Here is a 22,416-nt window from a genome sequence, read left to right on the forward strand (position 1 = left end):
CCTAGCTGGTGTCCACACGGACATTTTAGACATATAGAATATCTGCTCCGTGGCTTTCAGCTAAATGTGATTTAAAACCTATTACTATATGAAGAAAATCTAGATGTACATGACTTGTAAGGTGGGAAAGCTGGAATGGAAAACTTTCCTGGAGAGCCACTTTTTCCTAACATTTTGAGACCCATTGCAGCTTTTGATGTATTTACTTATTTTGTAATGGTTAAAAATGAATGCCTGATCACAAGAAGTTGGAATTATTAACCAAAAAGGTTTGTTTCCCGTTGGCCCCCAGATTCTGAGTCTAGGCTTGTGCTGTGGTTCACTCACCTGGAGCTGAGACTTTGCTGCTAGCTCCTGGTAGTACGGGGAGTGGGCATCAGCGAGCTCTGCCTGGAACCTCTGGTTTGCCAGGGAGATGCTCAGCCCCACCTCCTGCTCCGGCGGGCCCTCGGATACCTCAGAGGATTCTATTTCTCTTTCCTAAGTTAAAAAGGGCTTCTATTAATACAAATCACAAGCAAATGGTAATATTATATAACACATATTGATTTTGTCTCAAGAATTGGATTATGAAGGCTCTAGTATTTTTAGAATAAAAGTCCTATTAACTAGAAGTGGCCTGTGAATTTCACTGAGAGACAAAGCACCAATGAATTAGCTACTTAGAATCTTTGAGAACACAGTCATTTTATGACGTGCTCTTCATGAAAGCACCCACCCACACACATACACATAATTCATATGTATTGCTGGAACATCAGTAGGATTGTGCTACACACTTGTGTAACTTTATAAACACTCTTTGATAAGGATTGGATTATACAAATTAACCAATTGATGCTGGTATTACTTAATATAACCCTTTTTAGAGAAGAGTCTAGACTGGTTTAATAAGACTGTTGGTGCTTAAATTTCCTACTGAAAATGGTTAGAAAGCACTGTCAAGTCAAGAGAGGGTGTGAAATTCCTCTCAGAGAAAGTGGCATATCTGGGCCACCTTTGGAAGCATGTAGCTGAGAATAGCAGTGCTGTTCTGAGGCTCACAAAGGGCCAGGGTTCATTCTTTTTGTCCTTTGGTTTGAGAACAAGCAGGAGTCTCTCATTGTTCTCCACTCACGTGGGCTCCCAGGGCACAGAACAAACCTGGAGCTGTGTTTCAAACTTGGGGTTGGACAGATTTCCAGTCTTGGGTACCCACACAATCCTGAGATCTGCACAGCTTTCTCCAAAGAGTAAAAAAATATGTCTGTGGAAAACCAACTGTCTCTGGGAATGTACAGTTTCTTATAGTGATATTAGAGTTGTGGAAGCCGAGAGACAGGCACAACCAGTGGAAAATGCATTGAGAGGCAAAACTCATCTGGCTGGTGGTGATGTAGCTTCTCCTCATTTCTTATCACAGACTCCTTCTTGCATGAACAGCAGAACAGCCTCTCACTTTAATAGGACACACGGAGGATGTGTATTTACACCTACCAGGCTACTGGCATTTGTTTAATGGGAAGGTTCCCATCCATCCATCCATCCATCCATTCATCCATCCATCCATCCATCTGCTCATTTAATCATTCAAATGATACACACGGAGCATCTGCATGGGAATAGCACAGTGCTAGGACCCATGGGACATTGGAAAAAAAATATGGCATATGGTGTTATCCTCTAAGCTTACCATTCCATTAGGCAGATACGAAGTTCACAAGAGACATTTTGGTAAATCCTTTAGATGTATTAGTGAAAAGTTTTGTAACTTACCTTCAACCGCTTATTAATGTTTTATGCCTCTCACGCAGCACCCTCAGTGACGTCCTAATTACCTCTGGGATAAAACCCAAACTGTTTTTCCTGACATTTGACTTGTCACCATCTGATGCGGATCCGCTTGAACAGCTTTGGTCTGTCTCACTTCTCCCTGCCCAATTCAGGGAGCTCCACTCCCTCTTGCTGAGGACTACACTGCCGTGCAGTCTCCTCACTGCTCCCCACAACCCCCTCCAGCAACAGTGTGTGCACGTGCCACACACACATTACTTCATACACACATCCTTTTTTACTTCTTACCAATATCTCCTAGTCTTATAGTCCATTAAAAGAACTATCCCCTCTGACCATCTAGGTCAGAAACCTTTGCCTTTCCTCTGACCTTCTATAACAGCGAATAACATCTGAATTGTTCATTTGGTACCTATGATGTATTCACCTAGAGCGGGGAAGGGGAACGTAAGGCCTGGAAAATCATTTGGTCCGGGCCGGCCAAGGCCACCTCAGGCAGGACTCAAAATTTAATAAATCTAGGAGCTTTTCTTTCATAGCAGCATAAATTTATATTAAGTGAATTATATTAAGTGAATAATGTTATAAATATCAATAAAGGTTCCCCACCCCTGACCTAGAATCTTCTTTTTATGTGCTAATCTTGTCATCCCACATATAATCTCCTTGAATCCAGCATGATTCTCACACTTTATGGACTCTCCCAAATAAAAAACAAAAACAAAAACACATGAGGCCATTGATGAATAAAACTCTCAGTAAATATACATGATTTGGGGTCATGTCCTTTGCAACCTGTCCCAGCCTATCATTAGCCCCAGTCCATACATCTGCCATCTTCAATCATTGCACTTAGACTATTTTGTTGTACTTATTTGCATTATAAATTTCCTAAAGGTAGGGACTGTGTCTTCTTCATCTAAGATATTGTAGTGAATTCTAGTTAAATATTTGCTGAATGACAGAATAAGTAATAGATGAAGTTGGTAAAAAGGATGTTAAGAGGAGGATGCGATGAGTGTGAACTAAAATATTCAGGAGATATTTACTGCAGAATGAGGGACTTATATTAAATTTTAAAGAAGGTGGGACACAGGTAATGGGAGAAAGAGATGGCAAACTGTAGTTGTCTTATACATTTTACAGTGAATATATTTAATCTAAGTAATTTTTTTCAACAGCACTTTTCACTGTTGATGAAAAGGCATTTTTGAGAAAAATAAAATCCTTTTATTCTTTGTTTATAACCCTACTCCCACCAAATCTGTGGCCATCTGTCCTAAAGGCCAGGGAGAGAGTGGCCAGCAGGATTCTGATCCCCGAATTTTCATGTAGAGCTGGCGAGACTGAACTTCCTGTCCTCACCATCTGGAAGAAGAAAGGGCTAGAGAAGTCTCACAGGGGCTGGTAGACCTGGTCGCAGTGGCCCTGTATGGCTGAGAGGATCTGCTGCCTACCTTGTGTTGCCACAACTCCACCACTGTTTCCTGCTTCAGCCCTGAGCGTCTGGCTCAAAGCCTTTGGGAAGGTTAAAGATGCCCCCCCCCACCCCTTTTTGATAACCAACATTAACTTCGGTAACAATTCTCTCCTCCTGCATGCTTTTTCACTTAAACAGAGCAGTTGCCAGTTCTCCTCATTACCTGAGAACACTGGTTTTATTTCCCCCCATTTGACATGAAGGATTGCGATCATTTTGATATTTATCTCACCTTTTCCTGCTGGACATGACTAAGAGCAAAACTTCTACCTTTGTTGTCAGCACGAGATTACACTTCAGTGGAGAAAGAATCTGATTGATTGGTGGATTCATTCATTGATTCATTCATTCATTCATTCAAAGCTTGGTGAGCACCTGCTGTATATAATGCTCTGTTAGGCACTGGGAAAAGAGCCCCTGCCTTCCTGGAGTTTATAATTATGTTGCTTCTTGCACTTCCTCACACCTTACCCCTAGTTTTCAATGTATTTTACCCCTCAGTTCCTAGGAAGAAGTGAGCATACTGAATAGAACGAAGTCAATGACTCTTCACTAGAGTGATAAAAATGCACCACTAATAATACTGAACGGCCAGTCCATTTTACTAAGGCAAAAAAGGCCTGTGAGGAGCTGGATTGACTCTCAGAATTTCTTACTGTTGTAGGCATCTTGGTGTCATTGAGGAGCGTGTCCTCAGGAGTGAGTGGGAAGGGCCCGAGTGAGACATCGGCAACATCTGTGGGAATTTAAAAAATAACAGGCACAACAATGAGACTAGAGGAGTTGACATTAGAACAAGGTAAAACATTTCACATGCTTTTTCTGTCACTCTGGAATTTAAATATGCTGGATCCATGCTGAGCTCATTTTTATTTTAAGATCACATAAATATGTTCTTGAGCAAAATATAACTAATACTATTCCTCCCAACTATTCTTCCTTTCTAGGACCCAAGTTTGGTGCTCTCTTAGATATGTTTCTATCAAATGGTTCTGTCTAAGTAGTAGATCTAGTTAATTTTTCTTTTGGTGGCTATATAAAGGATGCATGGACAGAGGTTTATCCTGAATTTGTTTGTTGGAAAGTATTGGTAATTGTTGCCTCTTAAGTTGTAGGATAATGGCCAATTTGGTTTTATTTTTGTTCTTTTCTAGATTTTTCAAGTTTTATACAATAAGTTTAATTTATTTTATAAGGTTATACATACAAGCTAGTTTTGAGAAAGTACATTATAAATTTTGTCAACTTCAATTAAGGATTGCTTTTCAAATAGCATGCTTTCCTGATGATTTGAATTAAGGTTTAGAAGCAGATGGAATGAGGTCTAATCTTACCTGTTGAAAACACAGGGGTTTTACCAGGCTCTCCTAATATCTCTTCTGTGGCTATTTCATCTTTTCTGTTGGCAAAATAGAGAAGAAGTGGTACAAAGGAGCATGATGACAATAGGGGGAATGCATTTAAATTCACCTATATTAAATACACCTAAAAGTTAGAGAAAAAGTATACTTTAAAACTGGTTTACTTATCTTTTCATTACAGAAGTCATCTTCTAATATGTTTCAATTGAAGAAAAATTCAAACAACCCTCCCCAAATGGTTATGTTTGACTGCGGGGCTTTTCATAAGCATGTTGGCTTTTTGTGGTCCTTTGGAACTTGTCCCTGATAGCAAAGATGGTTTGGGGGTCTGATGTTTTATAGTCCCTTGTGCTTAAACTGTGCCCTTGACACCAAAGATAATTGATGACTTGATCCATGACTGAAATATTCTTGCTAAAATCTCAGACTTTCAAACCTATAAATGCAGAGCGTAAGTTTATCCAATGAAGTAACTTGTGGCTATAGTAATGGGATAGCGAGAGTGTTCTGGATAATGCAGTTGTATTAAATCTCTATTCTTAACATAACCGTTGCATGCATTGTGGGAAGGTTCACAGTGCCATGGAGTGGCAATGCAGAATATATTCTAAGGTCAGGTCCAAGGCCATGGGTATAGAGTTGTCTGCGTATGATGTAAGCTTTATTTAGAAAGGAATAGCAGTAGTGATATCTTTTGAAGCATACTATAAGATGTGTTACTATAAGCTATTAGGTCTCAAAGGATTGTGTCTGTTTGTATAATATAGTCATGGTTGACCAATATATTTGATTCAATTTTCTGTGGCTCATGATGATGAAAGACCAAAGGGAATGGCTAGGTGCTCTGTTGTTGTAGATTCATATAGATTGGCCATATAGCCAAAGGGACATATTTCTGCCACATTCAGTTCTGCCAAAGTGCTAATAGGGGTAATGTACAAAGTATACCAATCAGCCTGGCCCGGGCTCTAACCAATCAGAATGGATGTCAGTTGTAAGCATGGATGACTATATTGGTGCGCACAGGCTAAATTAAACTCAGACTTTATAGTGGAATTTGGAATTAGCTATTCTCGTTTGCTTTTGCTGGTATTACGCTATGTGTTTAATAGTTTTTATGGAGGTAATACTTAGAAAACTCTCATAATATCATTATAGCATTTATAAATTTAGATAAATTTCTTTCTTTTTTATTTTGTAGATCTTTGTTTATAGTAAGGTCTCCTTCCTCCTGTCATAACCTTGGCATCCCTGTTTTACCTTGTTGTAAAAAAGAAAATAACCAAGAAGAGTAATTAGTAAAATGCTGGCTATTGCACTAGCTACAAGTCAACAACCTACTTTGTGCAGGTGTGATTCTGCCACTACACTGGCAATCTAGACCATCACAGAGGATCTATAATTTGGCAAGCCAGGCTGCTAGGTTCTTCATTATTTTAATGTCATTTGAAACTGGCAGATTGATTGACTAGTCAGGTGAGAAATTTTTCTGTTTTGTCTTCTTTGAAAGGTTTGAAGTAAGAGTTGCTTCCGTTCTTACTTTTCTTTTTTTTTTTCTTTTAAACAACAAATTGGTAACCACAGGCAATGTAAAATGTTTGTCTCTTCCTTCTTTCTCCCTAGCAATGCTGGCAGGCACAGGAATAGATGGAATGATTCTATTGTTTTTTCTAATTCTGGCTTGAATAATTGTTTCCTATAATTTAAAATGTTTTTCTATCAAGTCTTGCTACATTCTGTTGGATTTTTTTCTTAGGAGTGGCCTCTGCTTTCTTTTTGGAGTAGTAAGTATTATTCTATATTTAAATCAGAGGAGCCAATATCTTTGTGTCTTGTGAACGATAGTACTAATATTTTCCTAAGTCACCTTCTTTCTTCTGGCAATAACTTTTAAAAATTCATAAAAGAGTGTAGCAAGATAGACATATTGCGGTCTATTATATATTATAAATATACAAAGACTTTGCTCAGTTCTGTAGCAGTTGGTAGAGAAATATAAAACAGTTCCTGCCCTGGAGATGTTTACACTCTCACAGGGAAACAGGGTAAAACAAGGAGATCCTAATAATAATGCAAGCGACAAATAGAACACATAATCAAAGCACGGGGAAATTACTGCAGATGAAGACATCCTGAGGAGGTGGGACTGCATTGGGAGCTTGGAAGGAGAGCAGGATTTTGAGGGATGGAATGGGGAAGGCAGGTTCTTCCAGCCAAGATACAGGGCCTGGGGTCAGAGTCTGGGAGGAGGAGAGTGTGGTCTTGTGCCCTGGGGAAGGGCATAGTGGCAGTGGTGGGATCATGGGAAATGAAAGGCAAAGTTGGACAGGTCAGGTGCTGAAGGGCCTTGATTAGTTAGTTTGGATTCTGCCTCACTGAAGGTCCTGGCAGCTAACCGAGGTCTCACTCAATCTCTGAGCAAAATTTAATAAAGGGATTACTTACTAAATTGTAGGATAAGTCTAAGAGAAACCACAAGTGAGAGTGCAGAACCCTGGGGCTGGTAAAAGTGGGTGCTAAAGCACTCCGGCCAGGAGGGGTGAGAGGATGGAGCAGTTACCACAAACTAGAGACAGAGAAGGCTGTGGCGAGGGCTGCCTGACAGGAACTGAGCTGAAGCTGAAGGAGACCAGTAGCCCTCAAAGACTTTGCAAGTTGGGGTGAGGGAAGGTGACAAATTTGCTTACCTCATTCCATTCTTCCCCCTCCTGATATTCTGCTCCCCATTGGCTGGCCCTGTCCAGCAGTCAGAGGGCACGAAATGCCAGGGACTCAGTCCCTGCTCAGACTTCTGCACAGGGTGGGTGAGGAAGTGCAGGGAGGGGTATTTAGAAGGGCAAAAGTAAAGATGTGGGAATCTTTTGAAAGCCATTGAACAGGACTCAATGTAGGAAATGGAATATTTCAGACATATTAGTCCTCAGCAGTCATAAAAGTTAAGGTGGGGAAGAGGTTAGAGCCAGCAATAGCTGTTAGGGAGATCAGATTTGACATTTTTCATAGTGTAAATCAATAAGGTCCTGGATCAGATGGTTGGCAAAGGGAATAGAAATAAAGGGACAAATGTGAAAAGCATTATAGAGAATTGTCAGGAATCCATACAGCCTCTCTTTGTAGTATTATTGTCTTCATACTTAGACTTATGTTATAAAATATATGTAATTTGTGAGGTTATAATTGGCAATGGCATCTCTCTTCTTTAATCATTTTATATAATATACTTTTTCTTTTTTTTTACATTTTGATTTTTTATTTGATATTCTGTTCTTGTTGAGGATTTAGCTCAGTGCTTCAGTAAGTTAGTTTGAGAAACACTAACACTTAACAGAATACCAAACAGGAATCCCAAATTCAGATTGCTTGTTGATTGTATTAAATATTTTACTGATGTAACTAGTAATTCATCATGAATTCTAAAAACCATACTATTTTAATTGTTCTATACTTTATAAGTGAAAATACACATTAGATACTTATCACATGCTTTTATCTGATAATAGTGCAAACATACTAGGTGTACAGGTTAATAATTCGGATTAACTATTGACCGGTTACTAGTGCGGATTAACTATTAACTGGTTAATAATACAGATGAACTATTAACCGGTTCAATCTGGTTAATAGTGCTCTTTTTTTTTGGCACAAAATTTGACATTTTTAAGCGTAAAAATATCTATGATATTAACACCTTCAGAAAATTGGACATATGAAGTTTTGAAGCTTGTTGTCAATACAACAAAATAGCATACATATCAAATCGCATATATATCAACATATGTGTAACTCCATCTATTGAAAAGAATCCGCATCATTAACCAGCACACCTAGTATATCTTAGTCTATAAGATCTAACCACTTGCCTTTTATACATTCATTTATGTGTAGCACAATAGAAGTATAGATTGTCTGTCATGTCAGACTAGCCTACACAGACTTCAGAGGCTGACATAACATAAAGATACAATAGCTGAGTCACTCCATTATGTTAGCTTTCAAAAGTCAAGAGCATGCAGCACTCTATTTTGGGTACTTACCTCTCAGGGAAGTTACTCTGTTTTATTCTCTGCAGAAATAGAAAAGTAATTTTACCAAGAGATAATGTCAACTGAAGAGCTAAAGTCTATTTTCATCCTTTTTTCCCTTCACTTCAACCCTCACGTACATTGTTATTTTGCAAGAATAAAATTCTTGTTGGCCTTGTCAGGTATTTCCAAGCATATCTTCCACCAACCCTTCTGCCATGGAAACCAAGTCAAGAAAGGGTGGGGGCTGGAGGTGTGGGAGCTATCTGGGCAGCGTTCCAAACACACAGTGCTCAGACTCACCTGCTGAAGAAGATCCAGGTGCTCCTGGGAGTTGCTGAAATTTTTCCCAATGTCAAAGAGGCAGAAAACCTCCTGCTGGCAGATGCTGACCCAGTCCTGGTATTCCCCTGTGTCGGGGATGCGATCCAGAAAGATCCGATAGGCTTCCCACACTGCTTCCTGGCACACTGCAATGCAGCGCCATTAGGAGTAGAAGAACCCCTTCTCCCCACCCAAGCACAGGCTTGTAACATGGAAAACGTTTGCATGGCTTATGCTGACACACTAACTTATAGCCCAGAGAAATGAATTCATTTAACAACTATTTATTGAGCACCGATATGTGCTATGGAGAAAAATAAAAGAAGGGAGATAGTGTATTTGAAGATAGAGAATTTGAATGTGTGTGTAAGTGTAAGACTGCAATTTAAAATAGGGTGATTGAAGAAAGCCTCCTTATAAAGGTGACTTTGAGCAGTTTGGGAAAAGGCTCCAAGTCTAGAGAAAGCTGTGAGCATGGAAAGAACTGCAAGGAGGTCAGTGTGGCCAGAGCAAGGTTAAGCGTAACAGAGGGACGAAGACAGAAAGATGTGGAGAGGGGAACACGGATAGAGGAGGAGCTTGCAGACCAGTAGTCTTCAAACTGGGCATAGGTACTGGCTATATTTGAAGGTTTTCCAAGAGATGAACGGGCACACAAACAGTTTAAATAGAATTAGTTTCTAGTCTCAATTTTCCCATAATAATGGTCTGCCTAAGGGCACACCTTACCGTCTTCATTTTCCCTTTGATCACCATCTTCCTCCATTCATTCATCCCTAATCTTATTGGGGCCCAGTGCCCCTAGGCTGCCACACATAGGGATGATTTGAAACAAACCATAGCTTTGAGGTTAAAAAGCAGGTGAATTTAGTCAGGGTGGATTTTTGCAATTAGGGTGATTTATGCTTCTTTGTTTTTAACACATTAGGAGTCCTAATGGAGTCAGCATCTGATAGATCATTAAAAATAGCAATGACAGCTCATGATGTGTCTGTTAGCATATAATGCCAAGGGAACTTAAAGAGTCAGGATATTACTGGAACAAAACTCCCTCTGTTCCTATCTACTTATTTATGTAACAAGTTTTCTCAGCATTTAAGTGAAACTAGGTAAAAGAAATAAAATGGCCCTAATCGGTTTGGTTCAGTGCATAGAGTGTTGGCCTGCAGACTGAAGGGTCCCGGATTCAATTCCAGTCAAGGGCATGTACCCGGGTTGCGGGCACATCCCCAGTAGTGGGTGTGCAGGAGGCAGCTGGTTGATGTTTCTCTCTCATCGATGTTTCTGGCTCTCTATTCCTCTCCCTTCCTCTCTGTAAAAAATCAATAAAATATATTAAAAAAAAGAAATAAAATGAATGCTAAACCCTGTCTTATTGTAGCAATGCATGATATGAATAGTAAGTAATAGCACGTGAACTAATAGAAGAACACCACAAAAGCAGCCCCGTCTATCCAGAGGCCAAAGCTAATGCAGCTTAAGCTCAAGTCCTTCACTTGAATTGGCCTCTTCCAGGGCCTTGTTCTTAATTTTGTATCTATAAACATTAATGCCCACAAAACCCACATCTGGTCTTTGATCTATCTGTTGATAATGACTTGCTTAAAATTTTTGGTGAAATTTGTATCTACTTATTTTAATAAATCATATATTGAAAGTAATTATAAATGCAACCGAATCTAGAAGAAATTTCTTTGTACACATAAAGTAACAGGAGAGAATAAAATATTTCAATTTATGCATATATTTTTTGTTACTGAGACATATTTCAGAGCAACCAATAACAGATTTTCAAGCTTACAATAAATTCCAATGAGATAAAACTCTGAAGTGGGAATGGAAGTGTGGGTGTGTGGAGAAAAAGGAGCCTGCGATGTCTCCTACTGTTAAGAAGTGTTCCTTCATGTATTTGTTTAGAGTATTTGATGGAAAGTATTGAGTGGCTGTGGTAGATTCCCCTGGATACATATGAATGCTCTAATTCTTATTTTGTTTTCAATATCAATATTTACAATTCACCAAAAGTTACACATATCCAAGCATTTAAATTTAAGATAAAAACTTTAGAAGTCAACTGAAAAGCATACAAAAATGTGCATAAAGTTAAAAAAGTTATTTTAGGGGACTAAGTGAAAAAATAGATATCTTCTATTATAAGCAATTATAATATGTTGATTTTTTTTACTCTAGAGGAAAGGGGAGCAATTGGAGGCTTTAGGGCAGAAGTCGACATCACTTGATTTTCTAGAAAAACTGACTGCTGTGCTGAGAAAGGGGTTGTGGGAAGAACCAGGGGAGAGAAGAACAGTTTAGAGACTCGTGGTCCTGGGCTTCATTCTCCCTCACACGCCACTTATCCTATGTCTGGATTTCTTTTCTATTTCTGTTTGAAGAGACAAAGAGAATTCCAGGCCCTCAGAAGCAACCGGACTAGAACGCACAAAGCTGGGAGTGGGCACAGTCTTACCACTTCAAATGAGCGCTGAGTTTTCCACATTTGGGGAAGGGCAGGGGTGACCTGGAGACCAATATAATTATCTCTCACTGGAGAACCCATGTTTGTGAACATGATCTCTCTCCTGCCAGGCAAGGATCAGAGACTTTTAACGCCTTTCCCGATACCAATCATCGTGAAGTCTTTTGCTCTTCACCTCCAGTCAAGATTCTATGTGCCATGCAAGAAGGAACCAATATTTGTTCAAACTCTAAGAGTTGTGGGTCCAGTCCAAGCAAACCACCTGCCTTGCTAGCCTTCTCACCTACATACTTTACACTCGCTTGGGGGATGCTACTTTGTCCTTCCATCTTTCCCCTGCTAGTTTAATTCAAAAACCTATTTAAGTGCCAGATATACAACAATACATAAAATAAACTAGCCCTGCCTCTGAGAGCTTAGTGTGAGTGACTTTCACTAACAATATCCATGAGTGAAACATCTGGGAGAGATAATGTGACATTCCTTCTGTTTATCAGTTCAACACACTCTTGCCTGTGTTGTTTTTGGTCTCAGATTGTTCATATATATATATATATTCAGAGAGGAAGGGAGAGATAGAAACATCAATGATGAGAGAGAATCATTTGTTCGCCTGCCTCTTGCACGCCTCCTATTGGGGATCAAGCCCGCAACCCAGGCATATGTCCTTGACCAGAATCAAACCCACCACCCTTCAGTCTGCAGACCGATGCTCTATTAACTGAGCCAAGCCAGCTAGGGCAGAGTGTCTTTCTTTTATTTCAGTCCAGTTTAAGGCTTGTTTTTGGTGCCTGCATCTTCCTAGCTCTGACCCTTTTTTCCACCTCAATGACACATAACACCCCCACCCCCATTAAAACCTACTTTCACAAAGACTCTGAGAGAGTTTTCCCCCAAAGCACAATTGTCTGAAGCTGCTTGTGGAATTATCTCCCTGGAACAGTGTAGTTTATAGGGATCAAAATATTAGGCTGAAACAGGGAGTAGAAGCTTTTCTTTTGACACTCTTTGAGAGGCAGGCTTTTTGGTGATTCTTCTGATGTCATGTTCTTGGCCTCCTGGAAACGCAACACAAACCAGGAAGCATAGAATCCTTTTAGGATTGGGAGAACAAGAGCACCAGCCCATGACCCCTGGGGAAAGTCCCTTGTCCTTACCAAGATAGCATAAGAATAACCCTTCCTTGAGGCCTCAAAGGCTCTTGGGGCTGGGAGGAGTCTAAAAACTACGGAAAGTTGGATTTTTCTGCTCCCTTGATTTACCTGTTCTGCACCAGCCTTTTCTGCACCGGCCCGGGAAGGATTGCCACAGGGGTTTTGGAGAAATCCAGAGCCTCGCCGCCAAGTCTTCCCACAGTGGCTGGCCACTGCCTGGAATCTGACCACAGAGCCTCAGACTTTCTGCTGCATGTCACTGCCTAGGCTGTTTGTTCTAAGATGTAGGAAGAACCCCAGGGAACACAAGCCTTGGAGGCCAGACATGTTCCTGGATAGTTCTTTTTTTTTTTTTCTATTAAATATATTTTATTGATTTTTTATAGAGAGGAAGGGAGAGGGATAGAGAGCTAGAAACATCGACCAGCTGCCTCCTGCACGCCCCCTACTGAGGATGTGCCCGCAACCAAGGTACATGCCCTTGACCGGAATCAAACCTGGGACCTTTCAGTCCGCAGGCCGATGCTCTATCCACTGAGCCAAACTGGTTTTGGCCCTGGATAGTTCTTTATATTTGGAAGGATGAAGTTAGACCAACGGTGTGTGAAAATGCTCACCACAGGAGTGGGCACACTTTCGATGGAAAGGTTACACACTGAATTGGGAGTCAGGATGCTGGGCTCTAATCGCTCTGTGGCCAAAGGGGGCCCTGACTGAGCATGTCACCTCACTTTTCTTATCTGTACAATGCGGCGGTGTTAGCTAGGTGATCTTCAGAGCAGTGCTTCTAGAATGTGAAAGTGCAAATGGGTTACCTGGGGATGTTATTGAAATGCAGATTCTGAAAGTAGGTCTGGAGTGGGATCTGGGAATCTGAATGTCCAGCAAGTGACCTGGTTGGTGATGGTGAGGCTGCTGGTCTGTGGACAACATTGGAGTAGCAAGAACTAGAATTCCCTCCATTTTTAACTTTTTCTAAGTCACACATTAATGTGAAAGAAAGACCTAGCTTTTGATATTGGGGTTGGGAGAAAGAGAGAGTGAAGGAGAGACAGACGAATGGAGGAAGGGAAAGAGAGGGAGAGGCATGGGGCACATGGTTTGAAGGGAGGCAGTCACAGAAGAGGGAGTTTACCTGGGTGGGAGCACACCCCCCTCCCTCCCTCCTTGGGGCACTAACAGAAACAAACTTGCCTCTGTCTGAGCTTTGGGATGAACATGTTTATGATTCTACCGTGAACATTTTCACTTGTGTGGCTTTAAGTACTGAGAAAAGAAATAGCTCAATATGCCATTTGATTTGAGGAATGTAGGAACTTTCTCTCCTAAGTTTGAAAGATGTCAACAGATAATTTTGTAAAAGCAGCTATGAGAACAATAAGTGGGTTACTCTGTCAAAGAAACACTACTTTGTAGCTGGATCTTATTTCTAGTTTATGAACTGAATTTGTTAGACTTAAGAAACCCATGTTGATGAATAGTAAAATTTCATATCACCCAGGGGCAGCCATAAAGATAATGGACTGTCATTGCTGTGGGAAGAAAAACAGTCGTTTGATTCATTTAGAGAAGCAAGAATGAAAGAGGCAAACCTAGTAAAAATAAAGAGCTAATAATAAAATTCAGAGCTAAAAATTTGGTTGCAGCAATAAATAGTCTTTTCTATAAATACTTGTGATGAATCCTATTTGTGAATGTCATGAAGAATTAGAAGTGTCATGAAATAGTTAGCAGTAGTTGTGTTCATATTCAATGTGATGCATATATTATATGTTTATACTTGAACAAATAAAATGGAATTTACCTATATCATTATCAAATCAAATGGAATACCTATATCATTAAAATGGAATACCTATATCATTAAAATGGAATACCTATATCAATAAAATGGAATTTACCTATATCATTATCAAATCAAAGTGCAGGCACATTCAAAATGAATAATTTACACATGTCACTCTTTTCTTTGCCTCCTGTGTTCATCAACAACATTTAGTGAGAACGAGCTATGCAGAGGTGCTGGGCTAGGATCTCAGAATATTCGTCTGGTGCACTTGATTTTCTATGATTAGAGTCCTCCTTTTGACTATGATCCAGTCAGTACTTGCTGTTTCTCTGTGGGTGTGGCTTCTGTCAGAAAGCAAATATCTCTTTACTTCTGCATAAAATGAGACATATGAGAAAGATAAGGCTTGATATTTTTGATACTGTTAGTTAATTGTGCCTCCAAAACCCAAAAAGAACTCCCAGATTAAACTTGCACCTATTACAGATGTAAATACTCAAGAACATTTTGGGATGTTAGTATCATGAAATGCTTCCCAGTGGTCATGATGTGCAACCCATCACAGGTTAGAAGTGAACTAGCTTCTTTAGTCCATGGGCTTGAAATAGATCAGGGTGACTGTGCTTTCTGGAATGGAAGCAAACATCTGGTATGATCAAGGTGGAAATCAGTAAACCGCCTCAGCTTTCATATGTAAGAGGAATTGAGTTTAGGCTTCAGTTAGACAAGATACTTTGCATTATTTGGAGCTACCCAGGGAATTAAATAGCAACTACTACAGATCCCTTTTTTTCCTTTCAAGAAAAAGCCATGCACCGATAGGGGTTTAATCTCCAACATTTACATGGAACTCATACAACTTAACAAAAGGAAGATAAACAACCCAATCAAAAAAATGGGCAACGGACCTAAATAGATACTTTTTGAAAGAGGACATAAGAAAGGCCAAGAGACATATGAAAACATGCTCAAAGTCACTAATCATCTGAGAGATGCAAATCAAAATGACAATGAGGTACCATCTCACACCTCTCAGAATGGCTATCATCAACAAATCAACAAACGACAAGTGCTGGCGAGGATGCAGAGAAAAAGGAACCCTCGTGCACTGCTGGTGGGAACACAGACTGGTGCAGCCACTGTGGAGAACAGTATGGAGTTTCCTCAAAAAACTAAAAATGGAACTCCCATTTGACCCAGCAATCTCACTTCTAGGAATGTATCCCAAGAAACTAGAAACACCAATCAGAAAGGATATATGCACCCCTATGTTCATAGCAGCACAATTTACCATAGCTAAGATTTGGAATCAGCCTAAGTGCCCATCAGCAGATGAGTGGATTAAAAAACTGTGGTACATCTATACAATGGAATACTACGCTGCTGTAAAAAGGAAGGAACTCCTACCATTTGCAACAACATGGATGGAGCTGGATAGCATTATGCTAAGTGAAATAAGTCAGTTAGAGAAAGATAAATATCACATGATCTTACTCATTTGTGTATTATAATGAACAACATAAACGGATGATCAAAAACAGATCCAGAGACAGAGAAACATCGATCAGATGCTCAAACCTCAGAGGGACAGTAGGGGAGGGTCGGGGTAATGGGGATAGATTAACCAAGAGACTTGTATGCATGCATATAAGCACAACCAATGGACGCAGACAACAGAGGGTGAGAGTGAGGGCAGGATTGGGGGGTGGGGTACAATGGGGAGATAACCACACATTTATAATACCTTAATTAATAATAAAAAAAAAGCCATAGAAAAATTTCCAAGTAAATGACTAGGGCAGCCACTGATGGCTGTGGTATAATTGAACTCCATAATGAGTCCCAGGGACACAGTAAGAATTCTGTGATGCTGTTTTGGGGTAAACACTGCACTGGAACTCTGCTGGAAATCACAGTAATTATGTTGTGAACCCATTAACACCCCTGCATTGTACCTTGGTAACCCCTGTTAACTTGTGGCTCCTCTGCACTTGGACGTGCCTCCAGGTCTCCAAGCCTCAGAAGTTTTTGCTGAATCAGCAATAAACTCCTTAACCTTATCAAGGAGGGAGAGAGTATCTGGATTGTAATGTTGTTTTTGAAAAATAAAATCTTAAGTCATAAATCAACTTGCTCAGGTTCCTGACATTGCAATCATCCCATGGTTTTTACTTCATAATAACAACATTGAAGTCCAATATTGGACTTTGGCAAAAATAAAAGAGGTAAAACTCAGATACCAAGACTTTCCTGGTGATTTGCTAACTGCCCTAATGGCTCTGTATTGCACAGGACATTATTATTATTATTATTATATTATTATTATTATCCTATCTAATAAAGAAGGAATATGCTAATTGACCCTCACACCATTGCAAAAGATGGCAGCACCCACAGCCAATAAGGAGGGAATATGCTAATTGACTGCCCTGCCCTCAAAGATGGCAGCACCCACAGCCAATAAGGAGGAAATATGCTAATTGACTGCCACGCCCTCCAAGATGGTGGCACCCATGGCCAATAAGGAGGGAATATGTTAATTGACCGCCCCATCTTTAAAGGTGACGGCACCCACAGCCACAAGATGGCAGCACCCAGTCCCCTCAGACCCGCTGGGGCAGCAGGCACGTGGCAAGGCAGGGCCTGCCCCCAGGAGGGCCTGGCTTCTCCGAGCACCTGCCTCCAGAGTCCCCCAGTCCCCTCAGCCCCCCAGCTGCCCAGGGCTGGCCCGAGGCGCAGGCAAGCCTCTGATGGCAGCTGCCCAGCCGACGCCTGAGGCGCAGGCAAGCCTCAGATGTAGGCTGCCCAGGGCCGGCCCAAGGCATAGGCAAGCCTTGGATGGCAGCTGCCCAGCCGACCAAGGCCGCTTGAGGTTCAGGTAACCAGGGCCGGCTGAGGCTTGCGCTGCCGGCAGTGGCAGCAGCAGAGGTGTGATGGGGCATTTCCTTCCCCTGATCGCTGGGTCGCCTCCCACCCCTGAGGGCTCCTGGACTGTGAGAGGGGGCAGGCCGGGCTGAGGGACCCGCCCCCTCCAGTGCATGAATTTTCATGCACTGGGCCTCTAGTAAAACCTAAGAGCAGATACGTGTCATTGTTTTGAATGTTTATTATTCATTACTCTCTGATTAGTTGGCAGATTTTTATAACTTGTGACTAAAGGAGAGACTGGAACTTCTGGGTTGAATATGACTCCTAGATGAATAAAAGGGAAGGGATGAAAAGAAGAAAAGGCTAAACAGGTTTAAAAATAAAAGAGGTAAAACTCAGATACCAAGACTTTCCTGGTGATCTCTTTTCTTACCTCTCAATCTATAATAAGCTTGAAGGCTGGCTAGAATCTGTTTCATGGATTCCTGGGGACAGACTTTAACCCCACTTGGAAAAAATGCTGATCTTTTTGTTCAATGCTTTGCCAAATCGAATACTTGTCTCATGGTTGGCACTTTATACATTTTTGCAGGACTTTCAGCTATTTCGATTCTTGGGGCATTGTCTATGTCTTTAGTTTCAGAATGGTACATTTTAATGGAGAGATCTGTAAAAGAAAGGTTGATTTCCTAGTGAATATATACATTTATGCGATATATGTGAAACATGATAAATGAATGGCACAAACAAAAAATTGTAATCCTCTGCTTTATGAAAATTCTACTTTGGTGCAACTGCCAAATGTATTATTCCAATGACAAGGCACTTTCATAAATAAGGGGGTAGTCTGAGCTGATCAAGTATTTAAAAAACAAACAAGACACCAACATCTCAAATCATCCTGCCTTTAGGAACTGCCAAATATTGAAACCATTTCCCACACATCTCTCTAAAAATCACTCCCCACTTAGCACTCAAGCCTCCCGAGAGATGCCTCTTTTGATAGACATTATAATTCAAGTGGGAAGTGATACAGCATTGTGATACCCGGGGGTATGCTCTCGATGACGAAGTGGAGTGCTTCCGAAAACCTGGGGGTGAGGAGGAAGGCAACAAAACAACCTTCCTGCCGGTGAGTGATGAGTGGCAGCCCCACGATTTCCTTATGTGTGGGGCTCAGAGGGTGTCCATCTGGTTGAAAGTGAGGGAGGACCAGGACATGTCTTAGAGCTGCATGTACTGAGCAAGCTTGTATTTTATGCAGGGTGGGGAGGGGAAAGGTGAAGGGGCCGGCTGAGAGAGGAGGCCTGGCAGAGGATCAAACTCCCCAAGCCATTTTTTCTTGCTGGCTCTGCTGTGTCTAGACTTCATTTTTAACTCCCTAGGCTTACATTCAGTGAGTATTTTGAATTTTTCATATATATTATCTCATATCATTCTCAAAAAAGCTCTACTATATAGATGAAACAGAAATAATTTTTCTCAGTTTACCACACAGTAGGTACTGAGGGTTAGAGGTATTAGGTCATGTTAACAGTGTAGTCAAATCTCGAGTCTTCCTCTCCCACTCAATCTCTGTCCTTTTATCCATTGCACCATTTAAGAAAGGAATTTTGAATTGGGACCACTCACTATGGCTCCTTGGGAGCAGAAGTGTGTGACTTACAGAGATTTATATTCTCATTCTACTAAAGAAGGCTCTCAAACAAATACCTTTTGAAATGTGGTACATTTCAGGCAGACACCCAAGCAGAGTGGCTGGAGAGCAACACACATCTGCTGCAAAGCATGAAAGTTCCTCCTTCATTTTGGTGAGAGTCCTAGTGGGAACACATATCTTTGTCACTGTGAAGAGTCTCAGAGTGCTTGGTCAGTTTTGGGCAGAGATAAATTCTTCGGAATCTCCAGAGAGGAAGGGAGATTAGAGGTTCATTTGCTCACCCAGCTACACACCATGCGAACACATCATAACGTCTGAGTGGAACATGGAATTGAGTCTCCAGGGGACTCCAGTTGGGGAAGCACTGTTTTGTGGGTCTGTAAGGGTACTTTCAGTAGAAGAGTAGAGATCATCTACTTCAAACTGGCTTAAACAACGAGGAAGTTATTATTTCATACAAAGGGAAGCAGAAGGTAGGGGATGCCTGGTGAAAATGAAGCCCTGGCTCTGCCTTTCTGCCATCCTCTCCTCCCCCTTGCTCAGCTCTCTCCTGTGGTGACTGTCCCCATAGGCTGGCTCCACTGAGTTATACATACTTGCCCTTGTTCATGTTGAAAAATAGCCTTTTCTAAAGTATGGCTGATTTATGCCGCGTATCTGGGCCGGCACCAGTTGTGAAGAAATATGGCAGTGCGGTTGGCTTAGCTGAGGACACAGGGCAGGGGACTGAGGTGACCCCGAGTGGCTCATTCTAGCTGTGGACTGGGAGCAGGTTTCCCTGCGTCAGCTTGGCTGCATGGTGAAGTGGAAGGTGCCCATTCAACATCGGGCCAAAGTGCATGAAGGGGCACAGGAGCTGAGTCTACAGTCGTTAGTGCCCACAGCAGTTGGTAAAATGGGAATTTTACTTTAGGAATGTTAATCTATATATATATATAAGCCAAGTCACCAGTCCAACCAGAACGACCGAATGACCGGTCGCTATGATGCGCACTGCGGCTGGTCAACGGGCCTGATCTCGTGTCCCCTCCTCCCCAGCCGGCCCAGCCCTGATTGGCCCTGATTGGGGTGGGCCAGCTGGACCCCACTTGTGCATGAATTCATGCACTGGGCCTCTAGTTTTTAATAACCTTTTCCAAACAGTTATCAAATACAGTGTGGTAAGTTGTAGTAAAGTTTTTGTAATTATATTTCAATTACCATTAAGAAAAAGTGTGCCTCATTGAATAAGTCTAGGCCTACCTGGCATGATAGACACAGATCATGGGGAAACCTGGCTCCCCATACACCCTGCATTGTTCCATTTTTCTTTAAGTGCCTGTTTGCAATGCAGGGAGTCCTACTGTTAGACTAGCCCTGCTCTCACCTCCACCATCACCTCCACAATCTTCAATCCTTTGGGGATGGCTCTGTTCTTACATTTTTTTTATGTTAGGCTCTGGAAGATGTCTCAGAATAACTTGTATTTACTCCACCCTGGCTCTAGGAACAATGCCCCAGTCCTGGAATTTCCCTGGTTGGATCCCTCTGGATCTTAACACTTTGCTCATAGCACAGCTTGTTCACATAGATCTGGGTCTTTGGATTTCATCCTATCAGGGTGAGAATGTAAAGGGGTGAGATGTTTCTTAGCATTCCCATGAGTTCTGATGCATTCCCTTCTCCCTAAGAGGCCAATTTCCCCCTATTTTCCACGTGTGAACATACCCACACAGCTGGTGGTCAACAACAAGGGTGAATTAGTGTGACAGAGATTCAGTTTGCTTGGGATATCCTGGTTTACTGCTGTTATACTTTTATTCTCAAATGTGTCCTTGCTTGAAAAATAACGTATATAAGCACCCAGTTTTTCATGTCTCCCTGCTGGAGGAAATCCCAGGTTAATACTCTACAAATGGCTGTCCCCTTCCTCTAGGAAGCACCTTGTTCCATTTTTGAATGTTATCTCTGTTTAGACAATTCTTTCCTTTTAGCTGGAAGTTACCTTCCGGTGGCTTCCACACATTAGTCCTATTTCTGCCCTCTGGTAGAGCAAAGACTTAGTTACAGATACTTCCATAAACAGTTCTTATCTTTTCCCTGTAGTAGGCAGTTCTCTACTTTAGGCTAATCTCTACCTTTCTCTGGCTTCTTGCATCACATGAGTATCAGTTACCTTAGCCTGCTGTGTTTCTCTAGATTATACAAAACAAAACAGGGGACTCCTTGTAATAATATTATTGCCTGAGAAGGATCAGAATATTTTGCCTGTGTCCCCACCCAAGTCATTGCAAGATCTCTGAGAACAGGGACTTCTGGTTACCTGGGTCCAAGGATATTTATAGGACAGGCCACAATGACAAAGTCTGTGTCTTTCCCAAGGATTTCAGATAAAACAAACCAATTTTTAAAAAAGAATTACAATATGGAATGTCGAAGATTTTAATGAGGTAAAAAGAGCTGTTATTTATTGGAGCTAATGAAAGCACTTGTGGGTAAAGCAATTAGATCCTATTTGATGCTGCCCTCCAGTGCTGCATAAATTGTAACCTTGATATTGAATGGAATTCTGATTCTTTGGATGCATTTTCATGAGTTAAAATTTTAGTTTATATAAGTATTTGGGGAAAAATAGGTAAAAGTTTAATGAGAGTAAATTGGTGGTTGAAAGACCTGCTATTAAAAGGGAGCATATTTTATAGAAGATTGGAAATATTTTTTGAGGAAGAAATATTTCTCTAAGATGATGACAAAACATAAATATAACCTGTATGATGATGAGTTAGCTGCCATCAACAACTATCTCCAGATGAAGATCAAAGTTAGAAAGAGAAAAGAGGGGCAAAGTGATTTCAGAAAAAATAAACAATAAAAAAAAATCATACCTTTTACAGAATTCAAGCATATTGGAAAATTTTGGTTAAATAGATCATAAATTTGTACAAAAACAAATGCAATTATACTATATTATATTGTAGGTTAATCACCAGGAAAACTATCCTTAAACCAGTAGTTTTAGGAAATAGTAATATTATTGAAGGAGGCAAAGACAAAAATGGAAATTAATACATTTGACTAGTCAGAACTTCTAAATAAAGATGAACAGCTAATACTCATGGTGGTTACAGTCTAAATTTAACTTAAATATGTTCATTATTTGTGAAAGAAAAGTGCAGTAGCAACACAAATCATACCATAGATCACTTAACTATTCACAATGTTTTTATAGTGACAACTAGAGGCCTGGTGCACGAAATTCATGCACAGGGTGTGGGGGGGGGGAGGGTTGTTCCTCAGCCCAGCCTGCACCCTCCCTAATCTGGGAACCCTTGAGGGATGTCCAACTGCTCGTTTCGGCCCAATCCCGGTGGGGTCAGGCCTAAACAGGCAGGCAGACATCCCTCTCACAATTCAGGACTGCTGGCTCCCAACCACTCACCTGCCTGCCAGCCTGATCACCCCCTAACCACTCCCCTGCCAGCCTGATAAATGCCTAACTGCTCCCCTGCCCTCCCCTGCCTGCCTGGTCA

At 41.1% G+C, this 22,416-nt stretch overlaps 1 protein-coding gene across 1 annotated transcript in view; it reads right to left on the reverse strand.

The window, feature by feature from the left end:
• Positions 1–22,416, reverse strand: part of IMPG1 (interphotoreceptor matrix proteoglycan 1) — a 114,157-nt gene that overhangs the window by 73,811 nt on the left and 17,930 nt on the right. The window contains 6 exon segments of the mRNA XM_054722360.1: positions 328–480; positions 3,910–3,989; positions 4,588–4,652; positions 8,649–8,677; positions 8,940–9,106; positions 17,681–17,914. Coding sequence (XP_054578335.1) covers positions 328–480; positions 3,910–3,989; positions 4,588–4,652; positions 8,649–8,677; positions 8,940–9,106; positions 17,681–17,914 — 728 coding nt within the window.

This window comes from Eptesicus fuscus, chromosome 10 (genome assembly GCF_027574615.1).
Source record: "Eptesicus fuscus isolate TK198812 chromosome 10, DD_ASM_mEF_20220401, whole genome shotgun sequence".
Classification (NCBI taxonomy): Eukaryota; Metazoa; Chordata; class Mammalia; order Chiroptera; family Vespertilionidae; genus Eptesicus; species Eptesicus fuscus.